Here is a 17,591-nt window from a genome sequence, read left to right as displayed (position 1 = left end):
AAGTCATTTTCAAACAGTTTTCTAAAAATACGGTCACATGGGTGGAAAATATAATATGCTACACGTGTCAGCTTGATTGAAGCGAGAATAAAATATATAATGCACTAGCTTTTACCCATGGCTTCTCTCGCGTTAGAAAGAGACAAAAAGTAGCCTATGTCACTCTCCATCCCTTCAACTATCTCCACTTAAAAAATCACGTCAATTCGACGCTCCGTTTTGCCGTGAAAGACGGACAAACAAACAGACACACACACTTTCCCATTTATAATATTAGCTTAGTATGGATGTAGGTATACCTACTAAATAGTGATTTAACACGTAAGTTTATTGAAAACACAATTAAAATCACAAGGAATTGTTTAGGTATGTAGGAGAGTAGGTAGAAATCGGTAGGACTGACTAGAAAGAATATACTTATTGTAAACCTTCATTATAAATTATTTTTATGCTAGATCCAGAACTCATCTGTCTTGGGATACATTTTAAATGAACAGATCAGTCATTTGCTTAATTAGTAGCCTTATTAAAACGTTTCGTTTTTCTAAAGTATTTTTTAAGTAATTAATTTTTGAAATTAATTTTAAATGTATGCTACGAGTATTACACTATTTTCTTAAAAACAGTAGAGGTATTTTGACGCCTATAAGGTCACATAAATATAACATACTAGCTTTTGCTCGCGGCTTCGCTCGAGTTCAATTCGAAAATTGCGGAATGCTCCATACAAACACTTCCACCCCCCATCCCCCATTTTAGGGAAGTGGGGAGTTAGAAAGAGACAAAAGTAAAGTAGCATATGTCACTCTCTATCCCTTCAACTATCTCCATTTAAAAAAATCACGTCAATTCGTCGCTCCGTTTTGCTGTGAAAGACAGACAAACAAACAGACACACACTTTCCCATTTATAATATTAGTATGGATGTAATTATGTATGTGCTGTAGTATCATGCATTTATTTCAAGCGCTTTAAGTAGAATGCAGTACTAAATTTCGTTTAGCACCAGAGCATTCTTTATTGAATCGGTAGGTAATTGCTTCATTTTAAATTAATTTAAGTGCGTTATAATGCCATACTCAACTGCGTTCGGCACCAGAAAACGGAGCATATTGTATTTGATCAGTAAAGTTATTAATTACTTTCTTCTTCTTCAATCTAGCGATATTACATTATTTTAAATTATAAATTAATTTAAACTCATTATAATCCTCTTCTCTACTCCGTCCAGAAAACGCGGCATATTTAGTTTAGTTGTTAAGTAATTACTTTATTTTAAATTATTTTAAGCGCATTATAATGCAAACTGCGTTCGGCACCAGAAAACTGAGCATATTTAATTTCATAGATAAAGTAAGTAAAGGTAAAGTAAATAATGACTATCGACTTACCGTGAACAAACTGGTACACTGGAATCAAGCACTCGTCATAACTTTTGTGACTTGCAAAACGCAGCTGGCAGCTACGCGCGGGAAACTTTACCGGCAACTGATGGAAAGCCCGCGAAAACTCCTGTACTTAGGCAACCCGTCCACCAATCACAGCGCCCGGACGCCTCCGCGCAAACCAAAGGACCAATCACGGTAAAGGCGATACTCTTAAAAGTTTAATTGGTTTTTCATGTTAGCGTAGAAGTGCGTAAAAATCGGTAATTATAGGAAACATGTGAATCATGCCACTATCGATGATACGTTTTTGAGCAATATGTTACTTTATTATATAGAGAGGTATTACTTATTTTAACAACGTGATAACAGACGTATTGAGATTAGATTACAATTGTATTGGTATACGGGTCATACAAAGCTTTAGCTATAATTTTTCATGAACTCTTAGGTAGGATGAAAAGGCATGTTGTAGTGATCTTATGAGAAAATAATACTTTAGTAGGTATAAATAAATCCATCCATACTAATATTATAAATGCGAAAGTAACTCTGTCTGTCTGTCTGTCTGTCTGTCTGTCTGTCTGTCTGTCTGTCTGTCTGTCTGTCTGTCTGTTACGCTTTCCCGCTTAAACCACGCAACAGATTTTGATGAAATTTGGAACAGACAATCTTTAGACCCCGAGACAGAACATAGGCTACTTTTTATTTCGAAAAAAAGGGATGAAGGGGTTGAAAAAGAGGTTGAAAGTTTGTATGGGATTTCTTAATTTTAAATGATAAAACCGTGAAACTTTATATTTTAGCACTTGATAAGAAATCATTAAACATATATTTAAAGTCACATACAGGTCGAACGCGATTAATTAACATTATTTTTACCTTTAAAATAAACATGGTGGGAAATAAACATTAACTAAAAGCGGGTAGATTATATTTATTTGTCTACCCCGAACATTTATATAAATTAATATCGGGTAGTTTTGTGTTGTTTACATCTCCGGTGACATTTTGCTGGGACGTCAGTCTTCCGCGACCACGGCCAGTGCAACCTGGCCGAAACGTTGGGAAAAAAGGTAAAAATAATGTTAATTAATCGCGTTCGACCTGTATGTGACTTTAAATATGTGTACAAAGCGCGAGAACTTAAAGTGTTATATCATTGAACATCTTGATAAGGGATAGGGATAGGGATAGCGATAGGGATAGCGATAGGGATAGCGATAGCGATAGCGATACGGATACGGATAATATGGGTATCGTTAGAGGGATACGGATAATCGGTCGGCGGTCTCTTACAGTCAATGTGCTCTAAGACGATCGTTGTTTGCTTGCTTGAAGATTACGTTTGCGATAAGTATAAGAAAAATGTAAAAAATTGTAAGGGATAATAGAAAACAGTACTTTTTACCCACCGATCATAGTGTCGAAATACGGGCTATGTGGGATGTTTATAAAGGTTTCCCCAGCGTATATAGAATTACCTACGCTGTGGTCGATGTGTAATATTTCTACAATCATTGCAAGCAAAAGTATTATGTGCAATCGAAATAATCGCAGATAAATATACCTACAGAGAAACCTACGGTCCCTACGGATCCAAATGAAAATCTTAATGAATACTTTTATTACGCGGGCGAAGCCGCGGGTAAAAGCTAGTAATTTATAAAGTTGTAGCTCATGACGGCCAATTTATATTATTTAATTTATGTCTTAATTTTATGACCAAGTGTTTCACTTAGTTCAAAACAAAACTGGGCTTAAATCGCAGAAAAGTATAGGTGTCCAAACAATGGCTGGCATAGCTATCATCATACGTAAAGTAACATTATAACCATGGATCGACTTCATGAATTACATTCTTGTTGAATATTCTATAATCACTGACTTCTATAGTTCAATACGAGGTAGGTATAGGTACTTAAATTCAATCATATTTAAAAAAATCGTAGGTTTCACTTGATATCGAAAAATTTTACAGTTTATTTTATGAAAGCCAGAAATTTACAAAAAAATATAAATATATGTAGGTATATTGTTTTTTTTTCTTTATAAAAATAAATAAATTACCTGTGTCAAGATTTTAAAGCAAATGTCTTCTTATTATAGTGATTGATAATATATTTCTACTTAACTACAACTTTACTTATAACTTTAATTCAAACTCATCTCATACCCACTTCTACATAGATAGTCATACACCGTTATTATATATCTAAAAATTCTTGCATATTAGGTATGAATATTTTAGACATACCTACACCTAGTCACCTACATTCATGATTCTTAACTTGGTAATTGTACTTTGCAGCAGGTTATGTTTTATGGTGAATTTGACATCACACCTGATTTACCTGATCCAGTTAAAATATAATTAACATAATCCTGTTTAGGCATACTGCAAGCGACGTGTACGGGCGGGTAAAAGTGCCCTTAGATTAGACCACGTTCCCTTTTAGGGTTCCGTGCGTGACCAAACCGCGGCAACCAAAGCCCTAATAGGCTGCCCCTTTGTCAGTCTGTCGGCGGGCCGTTCTCGCATTTCATGATTCAGATTCAGATTCAGATTTTTTATTGATAAAATATGATATTTTACACGTCATTTTTTATAAGTAAGTATAAATACAATAATCTAAACTTAAGTAAATCAGTATTAGTACATTTCACATGATAAAAATATACATTATACAGTTTTATTATTAACTATTTATATGAATTATGAACTTTAATTTTAATATTATTTGTGGTTGGGTTGGCCACTTCTCTATTCATGAATTCGTCTATGTTATAACACGCCAGTTCAATTAATAGCGATTTGAGTTTTTTATCGAATAATGAATCGTTCAATTCGATAATTTCGGTGGGAAGCGCGTTGTATAATTTAGCCCCAATGACAGCGAGTGACTTTTTAGTTTTAGCGAGTTTATACTGTGGGACGACCAGACGGGGTCTCCGTCGCGTGCTTCTATCTCGTGTAGCAGAGGAGACATAGTTGTGTACGTTTGCCCTTATATACCTACACGCAGTGAGGACAAAAACACTTGGAAGCGTAGGTATTTTTAGTTCTTTGAATAGTTCTTTGGCAGGATGATCGTAGCGTTTTCCTGATATGATCCGCACTGCGCGCTTTTGTATTTTAAAGGCTCGATCACGGTCTGCCGCCAGAGCCCACAGGTCTACATTTTGCGTAAGGATTGAATGGAAGTATCCATAGTATGCCTTAAGTAGGTTTATGCGTGAAAGGCTAGGCGCGAGTCTGGATAGGGCATAGCACGCTGATGCGAGTTTGTCACACATGGTATCGATGTGAGGCGCCCACGTGAGGCCGGCGTCCAGCGTGCAGCCCAAGTACCTAACTTCATTTACCTGTGGCACCTGAACGTTGTCTAGAAGTATGTTAAGCTCTTTATCGTTTTTTCTCAGTTGAAAGTGCATTATATATGTTTTTTCGATATTTAGCATCATCCCGTTTGCTTCAAACCAACAATGTATTTGTTTTATCGCGTCATTCAACTTAATGTTTAATTGTTCAAAGCTGTCGGCATTTACCAGTACACAGGTGTCATCCGCAAAGGTTATAAGCTCGAGCTCAGGGCAAGCCGCGGAGATGTCATTTACTAAGATTAAAAATAAGTTATTTCCCGTTACAGAACCTTGAGGGACAGCGCAGTTCCCAATAGACTCCAGATCTGATTTAGAATCAAGTACGAATGTGCGCTGTTTCCTGTTTGTAAGGAAAGATCGAATCGTTTCAAGGAAGAGTCCATTTATTCCATAACGCGACAGCTTCTCCAGCAGTAGGGCATGGTCAACCATTTCGAAGGCACGCGACAGATCGCAGAATATTGCGGCCACCTGTCGCCCGCCCTCGAGATGCGTCAGCACCCGCGCAACGACGTCCCGCGTCGCGTCAGCTGTCGATAGGCGCGGTTGATATGCATACTGCTGTTTACTAAGTAAGTTATTATTTGAAAAGTATCCCATAAGTCTTGAGCTAATGAGGGACTCAAATACCTTAGAGATAATCGGTATCAGTGATATTGGACGATAGCATTTTTCCAAATCTGTGTTTCCTTTACCCTTGTATACGGGTTGAACCTTAATTTGCTTTAATGAGTCAGGGTATACACCGTTTGCGATACATTCATTAAATAAGACAAGAAGCAGTGATACAATAATAGGTGGTAAGAGGTCAAGTATGCGCGTCGTCATATCATTGATATCTTTAGAGTCCTTGCGTTTTATTTTTTTAAAGGCTTTTGTGATATCGGCAAGGGTGAAAGGTTCGAACTGGAAATTAGGTATTGATATGGGTAGGTAGTTAGATAAGTAATTAAGCGCAGACCGAACGCACGGCTGTTTATTATTGCTATTTGCGTTGATGTAATACCGGTTTAGTTGGGATGCGGCGGACGCGGCGCACCGATCAGCTGATTTCAAAACAAACAAGTTAATAGCGCTGTTTTTCTTGTTTTTATTTTTACAAGTTTCTGATGCTATTACTCGCCATATGTCACGACACATATTTTCATTGGATTTTGATATTTGGCTATTTAAGTAGTCGCTTCTTGCACTTTTTAAGGTTGTCCAGTACAATGATTCAGTATTTTGTAAGTTGGAATATAATTCGGTGTCATTAGGGCTTTGTTGGATTTTAAATTTGAGTTTGCGAATTTGGTGACGTAACTGTTTGATTGTGTCGTCGACCCAACCACTTACATTTGGTCTCACTAATTGTTTTCTAAGAGGAAAACAAATGTTAAAATAATGTTTAATTACATTTAGTACCAAGTCAATTTTTTCGCCTGGGCAAATACATTTTTGTTGAATTGTATTCCAATCATACAGGTTAAGGTTAGCAATGAAATTTTCGACATTTGTTTTTGCGAAGTTTCGCTTAAGCGTGTGTTTATTGCACGAGTAATATGACTGATGGGTTTGAATGCTTACATTTGTACATAAATGGTCAGATAAATTCAGCTCGATACATGATACATTTTTTATATTTATTTTAGGCATATTTGTAAATACATGGTCTATACAACTGCTAGAAGATTTAGTAATTCTAGTAGGTGCGTTAATTAGTTGGCGAAGACCGAACAGTTTAATGGTATCACTCAACGTTTTGGATATAGTACAATTATTAAATAAATTTATATTAATGTCGCCAACGATAATAACATTGTAGTTTTTCATTATACTTAAATTAAGTAGTTCTGTCAACATGGCCTGTACTGTACTAAGAATAATTTTTAAGAAAAAAAAACCGCCTTCCTTTGGGGTTCTGGTGATAAATACTTTCAAATGTTGTTATCAATTCGTTTGTATATTTTTTAATGTTTGTTATTCGATATCTCCGTCATTTCTGAACCAATTTTGAAATTTGGATGATTCTGAAGTACTTACAGAATGAGAATGATTCATTTCATTTCATTTATTTATTCATAACAATGTACATTGTGTTGAATATTACATACTAATAAGAATAATACTTATAAAACTACCAATATCTAAGCCATGATTCAATTCATGATTATCAGAACGGAACTCTAACCAAGGGCGGCTCACTCTTCATCAGCAGTTCCACTGCACCAAATGTCACTGTTCTGGACGTAAGTGCATGCTGTTCTTATAAAAATACCAAAGTCACTATAAGTGTGCCGTTCAGATTTGAGGAGTTCCGTTCTGACCATCATCAGCAGTTCCACTGCACCAAATGTCACTGTTCTGGACGTAAGTGCATGCTGTTCTAATAAAAATACCAAAGTCATTATAAGTGTGCCGTTCAGATTTGAGGAGTTCCATTCTGACCATCATCAGGAGTTCCACTGCACCAAATATCACTGTTCCGTACGTAAATGCATGCTGTTCCTTTAAAAACACAAAAATCACCATATGTATGCCTTTCAGATTTGAAGAGTTCCCTCGATTTTTCCAGGATTCCACCACCAGAACTGGGTTCTGAGAAAAATGGGACCAATCTGTATGCATATACATTCAATCAAAAAAAAAATTTAAAATCGGTCCAGTAACGACGGAGATATCGAGGAACAAACATTAAAAAAAAAACAGACGAATTGAGAACTCCTTCCCTTGAGATTTGGGAGGCGGTTAAAAATAGTAACTATACTAAAAAAATCGCTGGTGGCATAGCGGTAAGAGTGTGCGACTTTTCAATCCGGACGTTGCGGATTTGAACCCTGGTTCGCACTGATTCGCTATCTGGCTCGTTTTTCGGAACTTATCTGCTAAATGTCATTTCATATTTTCCAGTCGCTTTTCGGTGAAGTAAAACATCGTGAGGAAACCGTACTTGATCCCAATAAGGCCTAGTTACCCTTCGGGTTGGAAGGTCAGATGGCAGTCGCTTTCGTAAAAACTAGTGCCTACACCAAATTTTGGAATAAGTTGTCTAAGACTTTGGATACTAAGGATGATGAAATTGATGAAGTACCTAACGCGCATGTGACACCCCTTGAGTTGCAGGCGTCCATAGGTTACGGTGACCGCTTTCCATCAGGCGGGCCGTACACCCGTTTTCCACCGACGTGGTATAAAAGAAAACCTATATATCGTTACCTATGTCAGTTATCCGAAAGGGGTAACCGAACTATTTCTGAGACTGCATCTTATTAAGCCTAATCTTTCAATTCAATTCAATTCAATTCTTTATTGCTTCCAAGTTTCCTGAAATTCGCCTAGGCCCGGAATCAATAACCGATGAAAAATAAAATATTTTTCCCCTTACTAGCTCGGAAACACGTGTTTTGTCCTTTAATACCAGCGGGTAAAAACGCATTTTATCCACTAGTGGGTAAAGTAATTTGACCTTGAATAAAGTCAAATTAACTGTTTTAAAATTGATAAAAGTAGGTGAATCTAGTAATAAAGATGATTTACCACCTGTGGAACTACTGGAAGCAGTGATAAACGCATTTTTTGCGTTGTAGATTACTCGCTATAGTGAGGGAAAAAGTTTTGTGTTACACTAGGGTGCAAATGTATTTTACTTCTCGTGTGTTAAAAAACTCGCAAGTTCAGGATTCTATTCTCGAACCACTCGCTTCGCTCGTGGTTCAACTATAGAATCCTTTCACTTGCTCGTTTTTCAATTCACACTCGGCGTTAAAATACAACTTTGCCCCCTTGTAGGTATAACAAATAACTATTATTGTACGAGTAACTTTCCAAAAAATATGAAATCGTGGAATAAAAACATAAACATTGCTTATGGTAGTTTAAAAAAATACATTTTTATTTTTTTCGTGGAAGTAAAGAGATATTTTTTTCCTGTTTGTGCAGTATAAAAATATATACTTACTTACATACCTACGATAGGTATTACAATACCCTCAAGGGAACCAATATTAATAAGGTACTTTCTGTTATTTATTTATTTATTTGAAAAGTAAAAATAATACAAAATTAATTAGTAATACAGAACCTTCAATGGCCGGGTCCGACTCGCGATTAGACGGTATTTTTTTACTCACTCATCTACCAACACTTTATTTTTATATAAGTATATAAGCTTCCCACCTAACCAGCTTTAACCCGGAGGCAATGATCCAATTTTGAAATAGCTAAAATTCTTAGCTGTTAACACGCTCTTTTAGAAATATTTTTAAAGGAACGGGTATACTTGGGTATTAATACTGGAATAGATATAAATATGATAGAGAATATGATAGTGCGACTTTCGTTCCAGAGGTCGCGGGTTCGAACCCCGCCTCGCACCAATGAGTTTTTCGGAACTTATGTGCGAAATGTCATTTGATATTTGCCAGTCGCTTTTCGGTGAAGGAAAACATCTTGAGGAAATTGGACTAATTCCAATAAGGTCTACTTACCCTTCGGGTTGGAAGATCAGATGGTAGTCGCTTTCGTAAAAACTAGTGCCTACGCCAAATCTTGGGATTAGTTGTCAAAGGGCCCCCAGGCTCCCATGAGCAGTGGCAAATGCCGGTATAACGCAAGGAGGATAATGATGAGATATAAATATGATCTGTCAGTATCATTCGTTACGTTTTATTAACCCCCGACGCAAAAACGACGGGGTCTTGTAAGTTTGACGTGTCTGTCTGTCTGTGTGTGTGTCTGTCTGTGGCATCTTAGCCCCCGAACGGATGAACCGATTTAGGTTTAGTCTTTTTTTGAAAGCTGAATTTGTCTGGAGTGTTCCTAGCCATATATGTATTTTTTAACGTTTGGTAAATCGTTACTACTTTGAAAAAATCTCGTATCTCACACTGTTCCTCAAAGCAGCTGATGGTTCGGCGATTACACCCTAATTATTATTAGTATAGGCACTATTATTATAAGTACTTATAGATATTTTGAAACATTATAATATTTTTTAAGTTTATGTTTCTAATGCCTAAGTTAGATAATGATCTAATCAAATCACATAATCTAGCTACTTATGCCTAAATTTCGATTTTCGACGCCTACAAGTTTAATATGGCTAAGCTCCTATTTGGCACCTTACCAAAGTCGCTCGATAGTGCTTAGATAATGTTAATAGCATCCTTTAATGGCGTAACTGATTAATTACTCTGCAATAAAAACAAAACCTGTTACATTATCTTGGTAAGTTAAAAAGTTATTTTCAAATTCGGTAATAAGTAGTAATTACCTATTACGGTGCACGTGTGGAAAATGGGAAATACGGAACGAGTTGCACATTACCTCTTCGCACATGTATCGTACAACGTTTATCTGTATAGTTCAATAGGTATGTAGTTAGATAAGTAGTTTTGAAAAACTATTTTTTCAGTACAGTGGCGTTTTTTTTATGCACTAGTATTTTCTAGACAATTTATATAAGTAAAATGTTTTTCTGAAAATAATTCATAATTGTACTTGACATTAGTTGTTGCGAGAAGTGGTTCATTATACACTATGTAACATAATTGCCGAAGATAAATCCTACGGCTTATACATTACCTTCTATAGTACCTTTAATTTTCATGGTGTTTATTTTAAAAAAAGGAAGTGGTATTCGTAACCGCTATTCGATACTGGTTATGCCCTTAAATGGATCACCAGCATTAATGTTACATCCTGTATGTCTGGTCGAAACTTATTATGGCTGTATTTTAGCGTTTAAGACTGTCAAGTTAGTGAGTTAATAAATATATAATTATGATGCTACGAGTAACAACGATAATATACTTGCTTTCAGGCTCGGAAAAAGTAGTATCACGTTCCTTTCATTTGTCGTGGATTCATCCACTGCACACAGTGGACATTCTTTTAACGAAATAACTCTTTTGTCAATGTAGGTACATATATCCAGATCAGTTCATTGACAACGAACAAACTCTGGGCTCATTAAAATGTTAGTTTTAAACAAAACTCTGAAACTAACATTTTAATGAGTCCTAAATATGTAACCGTACTTTAAATACTTAAATTATAAAATAATAATATATAATGTAAGTTTTGGTTCTAGTATAAGTAACCGTTCGGAGGCGCTGTTCTTTTCTTCATAGAATGAATGTAATTTTCAGTGAATTCACGATATCGAGTTACGTATTAAGAATAGTAGCCACTATTGATATATGCAATGAAATAATGTCCACGCTTACGAACGTGACCTGTAGGTAAGTGGATATGAGAGTGACAAGTTATGACAGTTAGAGCCCCCAGCGTCGTTCATTTGAGCACGAACTGCCTATCCATTTAGAATTTTTATTTTACTTAGTAGTGTTTTTTGCCTAGTCTATCTTTAACCTGCCTCTCGGCGGTCAGAATAGATGGTCAGCGTGACGATAATCGGTGGTACCAAACTGCTGAAGTGCTTATTTCTAGGTACTTGTATCTCGGAAATGGTTTCAAAAATAGGTACACAATGTTTTTTTCACTGATCACAATGTGATAAACGTGATTGGGTTTAAAGGTTTTTTTTTATACTACGTCGGTGGCAAACAAACATACGGTCCGCCTGATGGAAAGCGGGTTCCGTCACCTATAGACGCCTACAACTTAAGGAGTGTCACGTGCGCGTTGCCAACCCATTAGAAACTCGTACACTCCTTTTTGCTGTAGTAAGTACACAGCAAAAATAGTGTACAAGTTCCAAGAAGGGTTTGGGTTGCCGACGACTCAAAGGACAATAGACGGAACAAATTAGTTCCGTAGGTCCTTCCGTCACCAGCACACCGCACCCTCGTTAAGCTCTGGCAGCCTTACTCACCGGCAGGAACACAACACGATGAGTAGGGTCTAGTGCTATTTGACTGTGGTCTTCTGTAAGGCGCAGGTACTTCCCCAGTTGGGTTCTGCTCTAGATTCGAGCGAGATGATATCCGCTGTGCTGTGCCCTACCACACAAAGCGGAATATCATTCGCTATGCCCTACCGCCTACAAAGGTGAGGGAAAAGTACATATTATAGATGTGATTAATTTGAATCACATGAATTTGTATTTAATGATATCTGCGTGACGGACCCAATCATGGACAGTTTAAGAAAAAAATTCGCCTGTTTTTGATATTTCACTGATAAATGTAAAAATTCTACGGCTAAGCGTGTTAAATCTTGAATGTCCTATCCTTCTTTTACATTTCAAGCGTATTGCAGAATAGATACTCCTATTGGTTTCTTCATAGTTAATAAATTAAAACTAGGTGTTTTTTCTCCAATTATGGACGGCAGTTCTCCAGTAATGGATCCCCCATTATGGACAGTGAAATAAGTTTAAAATTTTACTTTTAAAGCCAACTGATACGCAATGAGTCAATTTTATACACCATAAAAACAATTAGTTTGGGTTATTTTAACATTGGATTGTTTTAGGTAAATTTTGGTTTTGTAAATTATTCCTTGTCCATCATAGGAGGTACGCAGTTTTTCGGGTCCAGTAATGGACACTCGCAAAATAACGTCATTTCTTTATATCTTTGGAGCAACAAACTAGTATGTTTTATACCTTATCTCATGCTTAATGCAGTAAGTAAAACACATTCAAGATTACACCATGCGTTATTTTTTTATTATTTTATACATGAACTCAACTCTCTTAGCAACATTACTAAGAATTCGTCTTGATATTTTTTTCAGTAAACTGGTGAATTTTATCATGTCGCCAAATCCTTCAGAAATAACCGAATTAACTGAAACTTCAAAATGAAACAGCTCTATAACTCTAGTTTATGGTACATAGCCGTCAGTTTTTAGAAACTTATTTTAGATACTTATTTTTAAGGATTTGTGTTTTTTTTTGTCCATAATGGCATCACCGTCCATTATGGGGTATTTTACCATATAGTGTGTCATGCAATAGGGGTATAGGTACTGGGTAGGTATTATCAGCAGCAAAAACGCATGGAGAAATTATGAATGAATTCATTGATAAATTCGCCATGCACTTTTGCAGCTGATAGTACATACAATCACGCTGTATCCCATAAAGGGGTAGACAGAGCACATGAAACTTATACTCAAGTTTCAGTGCTACTTTTGGCAAATAATGAATTGAATGATAACCTAACCACAAAATTAAAATTTTGAAAAAACCCCCGACCGCGACCTAGTGGACCGATTTTCATGAAACATGGCTAAGAACACTCCCGACTAGGGATTGCAATCCGGTCCGGCGGATCCGGTAATCCGGCCGGATCCGGTGCTTTTTTCATGCTACCGGATCCGGTGAAATTCGCCGGATCCGGTACCGGATCCGGTAGTGTAACTTAATATGTTAAAATTGTGCAAGAAATTAAAATTTACGCCAACATTTGAACGTCGCTCAATAGGGGATTGCAATCCGGTCTGATTTCCAATCAAAAAATAATTTAATACGTATGTTCTTTGCACTTATAGGCCGTTGGAAGTCAAATAAAGTGCTCAAGTGACGCGTCAACATTTCCATCTTTGAATCCGTAGTGAAATCTGTGCAATTGTTTACTTGGATGCAAAATGTGGAGTACGTAGTGGAGAGTGACAAAGCGCCATACGAAAAAACTTTTCGTTAACATGTCACTGAGGTCGATCCTTCGCGTTTTCTGGCCAAACACTATCCGAAATCAAGACCTAGATATGGAGTAGGTATATGCCAGCAAACACCCATTCAAAGCACACAACACAATTCAAAGAGTGCCCTCTAACGAAATAACGCAACCATTGCTTTTGGCTGGAAATCGCAAAATGCAAGCCGTGGCTCCGGGCACCCTGTAAACTCATGGAAGCGGTCCGTCGAGGATGAACTACGAGCGACCGGGTCAAGGGAGCGAGGCCACGAGGGTAGCTGAAGATCGTAAGGCGTGGTGTGAGCTCGTGAAGGCCGTTTGCAAGGTCCAAGAACAACAACATGTTTTCAGCATAATATGAGAAATATGAGGGCATATTGAGAATATAAGAAATAAAACAACAATTCAAAGCTTAAAGATGAACATTTTTAAAAGATATCCAGTAAGATTGTGGATTCAGCAATAGCAAATAATACTAATGTCAATTACTGTTGCTGACTTCAATTTAGCTACTGTGGTTTTGTTAATCCGAGACTGGATATTTTTATACATACTGAGAAAAACTTAACGCAGACTTTTAATAGTTATGCTTAATATATATGATTGTAATAAGTATTAGGTACTATTTATTGTTCTACTTTGCATGTGCGTAAAGTTAATTGTAAAATGACACAATACATATCTTTTTTTAAACACCGATCTCATGATGCATTTAGTTTAATTAATATTATAATGTCCGTTCTTAATCGTATCTAAAAGCTCTATAGGTATTATTACTATTATTGTAAAACAATACAGTAAAAATAATTTTGTTATCCTATGAAAGTTTAAAAAGAACAAACGAATTTGATTTGCGACTGATTAATATAGTAAAATTTACCTGGTAAAAATGTTGATTTCTAAGCTTGCAACTGTTGGTTTATTAATCGTTAAGCAAAATACCATCATACTTCTCATATTCTGCTGAAACATGCAAAAAAATTACTATTTGGGCACTTTTAATCCTCAAGGCCAATCCGGCCGGATCCGGCCGGATCCGCCGGATTAGGGGTAAAATCCGGCCGGATCCGGCCGGATTGGATATCAGACCGGATTGCAATCCCTACTCCCGACTAACTCAGCTTTCAGACAAAAAAAACTAAATCTAAATCGGTTCATCCGTTCGAGAGCTACGATGCTACAGACAGACACACACACAGACAGACAGACAGACAAACAGACAGACAGACAGACAGACATACACACAGACAGACACGTCAAACTTATAACACCCCTTCGTTTTTGCGTCGGGGGTTAAAAACACATTTGTGACATTGCAGTGACAGGTTGCCAGCCTCTCGCCTACGCCACAATTTAAGCCGGCTAGGTAAGTATAATACGAGTATGTCTAGTAGTCCATTAAAAAAATTGTTATACATAATAGTATTTTATGCAACTGGCGTTTGAGTGCGGTCATAAAAGACGAGTGGCGTGTGGCGTGAGTAACAATTTGAGGCGAAGCCGAAAATTGTTAATAAAGACGCCACGAGTATTTTTTGACTCAGTTAAACACCGTTGCATACAATACATTTTCTACGACCATGCACTTACTTATTAATAGGTTTCTAGAATAAGTTTCGTGAAATTCGCACTGTTTCCTGTATTTTGACGCGTCGGCAGTAGGTGATTATTGGGAGTTTCAAATCAAAGATTTGAAAACTCCCAATATCACTTCATATTTAGGACTCGTACTCAGGTTTATTGGTGATTTAAAACTCCCAATAGGTTTTCAGATGATTTAAAACTCCTAATCGGCTTTCTCATGATTTGAAACTCTCAATAGGTTTTCAGATAATTTAAAACTCCTAATCGGCTTTCTCATGATTTGAAACTCTCAATAGGTTTTCAGATAATTTAAAACTCCTAATCGGCTTTCTCATGATTTGAAACTCTCAATAGGTTTTCTGATGGTTTAAAAAGCACACAAGGTTTACGATTGCATATTTAGAATTAGAACTTGTGAACTGTAAAAGCGCAATCAGATTTTTAACTTAACATTTCGGATTCGTTCATTTGATTGAAACAGATGAAGTATGGTGTTCGTTGTTAAATGGTCCATTTCGAAAATGTAAGCCGTAAAGTTAAGTTAGGTATGATATTAAATAGCAAAAGCTTAACGCAACACACTCTCCGAGGTGGCCAATCTCAGATGTGGTCTCTCTCAAGCGTTTGCTCGATTGACAGTGGCGTTTACACACAACGTGTCTGATCAGCTCGTCAGCGTCGCAGAACACGAATGGACCCCAAAGTGTGAACTCTGGTGTAGTCGCGTTTTACATGCATCGATTGAGTTTGACCCCCTCCGGGTATGGGATTCCATATCTATCGACCGCGTAAATACAGAGATCCCCAAGTCTCGAATTCAACACTACATGCCTCGGTTGGCCAAGCCAAGGAATGGTTTACGTGTTGAGGTTGTCGGTCGTCACAACCCGACATACTACACATCACCATTTTTATTTATATGAAACATTGTAAAAACTTTATAAGTGTGATGTAGACCCAGTTATGCTATTGGCTGTTTCGGATTACGTACTCCCACGTCATATCTACTACGAATTTTGTAATATATGGTTTAAAATAACGTATATAAAATATGATCTTCTTTGACACCCATAACAAAGAGTTCAGTATAAATTAAAGGCTAGCGTATGTCATATGCTGCACTTTGCAAAGCAGAACTTTTCATAAAGATATAAGGTTCAAATTTTGATTATATTAAAATCATGACATACATTGAACAGTATGCGAAATTGCAATCACTCATTTAGTTGTAATTTGAGTCAGTTTACCTGGTTGCTCACTCGCTATGTTTATCTTATAAAATGATCACGATTTACATGAATTATAAATGGTTTTGATATAAAATAGATCTCAGTATACATATTTCAACTATATTGTGAGTGGTAAAACTCTAAAAATAATATCGTATTTATTCTCTATGTTTTAGTATGTTAAAAATAAAACAATTAATTTATCATGAAACCATTTTATTTAAGTAATGAGAAATATTACAGCACGACGACTAACTAAAAAGTAAAGTACATTTTATAACATAAAATTTTCTAATAATTACTCACTTCACTCAACTTTTTTACAATTTTTTCTACCAGACCTTCAGTTGCATTTAATAACTCATCATAGTCATCTTGAACAACATATTGTACTGTAACCCCATTAGATTCGATATTTGATTGCTCCAAATCGGATATACTGATTTTAATCAGACGCTTTCCTTTTGTAACCTTTCTCATGACATGGGAATTTAAACCCATTTCTTTTATTTTCCTCTTTCCTTTCTTAGCGATTTTCTTCTGACTTTTTGCTGGTGTACCTGATAATGGAATTTCTAAAGATGGATTCAGGAGCAAATCCTGGTATTTCAGGTACGCATCCATGTCTTGAGAATAATTGAGCGGATCATTCGGTTTTTCACAAACTTGCGAATAAAATGGTGTGGTTTCAGTCATTTCAGCAGCGTGGTTAATAGGTTGCGAGCCCTGTAAAAAAATATCAAGTTAAATATATTTCAACACCAAATAAAAGTACTCAAAGATACCAGAATATAATAAAAGTAAAATACATACCATTCTGATTTTGAAACTGATAATGCACCCGGCTTGAAATCTCGAACTGTTGTAATTTTAATTTATTAAATGCTCTATTTATAACTTCGTAGTAACAAAATATAGTATAGCTATTAGCTATTATAGCTTGCACATTGAACGCGGTCTTAACGCGGCGACATTCGTTTGATTAGTGCCGGAACCTTTATGCGGATCTTGTTTCCGACAAAAGAAATATTACACTTTTGTTTTTCAATAATTAGCTGAGTTGAATATTATATTACAGTGATGATCAACCTTTGTATTATATTGGTTTCTTACTGTATTTTTGCAAATGTTGTAGTTTATGTTAGTTATAATTTGCTTTTAGGTTGTTAACTCATGACTTTACGTCAGTTTCGTTTTATTAATAAAACCCCTGGCTTATTCATTTCCTGTACTATTTTCTAACAAGTGCAAGTGTTACAGTGCGAGTTTTACGTACACGGAGAAATTCACCTTGAAACAATGTTCGTAAGTTTGTAATATTTTATTTAGCTATAAACTATTCTGAATATGGTGTTGAGTGATGTTTGTTCTCGATTAAATTTACCGATAAGTATCCTTCTAAGTAGCAGTTTTATGCGAGTTAA

The 17,591-nt window shown here is 36.3% G+C and overlaps 2 protein-coding genes across 2 annotated transcripts in view; both read right to left on the bottom strand.

Moving 5' to 3' along the window:
• LOC125229203 (tachykinins-like) overlaps positions 1-1,486 on the bottom strand; it is a 103,663-nt gene extending 102,177 nt beyond the window's left edge. The window contains exon 1 of the mRNA XM_048134000.1: positions 1,392-1,486. The gene's annotated coding sequence lies outside the window, so the exon portion shown is untranslated. The remainder of the gene's footprint in view (positions 1-1,391) is intronic.
• Positions 1,487-16,418: 14,932 nt separating this feature from the next.
• On the bottom strand, positions 16,419-17,354 carry LOC125233297. The gene is made up of 2 exons (XM_048139260.1): positions 16,981-17,354; positions 16,419-16,893 (listed from the first exon to the last, which is right to left on the bottom strand). Exons 1-2 carry the CDS (start codon positions 16,981-16,983, stop codon positions 16,459-16,461), a joined length of 438 nt encoding a protein of 145 aa, XP_047995217.1. The 5' UTR covers positions 16,984-17,354; the 3' UTR covers positions 16,419-16,458.
• Between the last annotated feature and the right edge of the window lie 237 nt (positions 17,355-17,591).

The sequence above is a fragment of the Leguminivora glycinivorella genome, chromosome 1 (assembly GCF_023078275.1).
Source record: "Leguminivora glycinivorella isolate SPB_JAAS2020 chromosome 1, LegGlyc_1.1, whole genome shotgun sequence".
NCBI lineage: Eukaryota > Metazoa > Arthropoda > Insecta > Lepidoptera > Tortricidae > Leguminivora > Leguminivora glycinivorella.
This window is presented reverse-complemented; position numbering and strand designations above follow the sequence as displayed.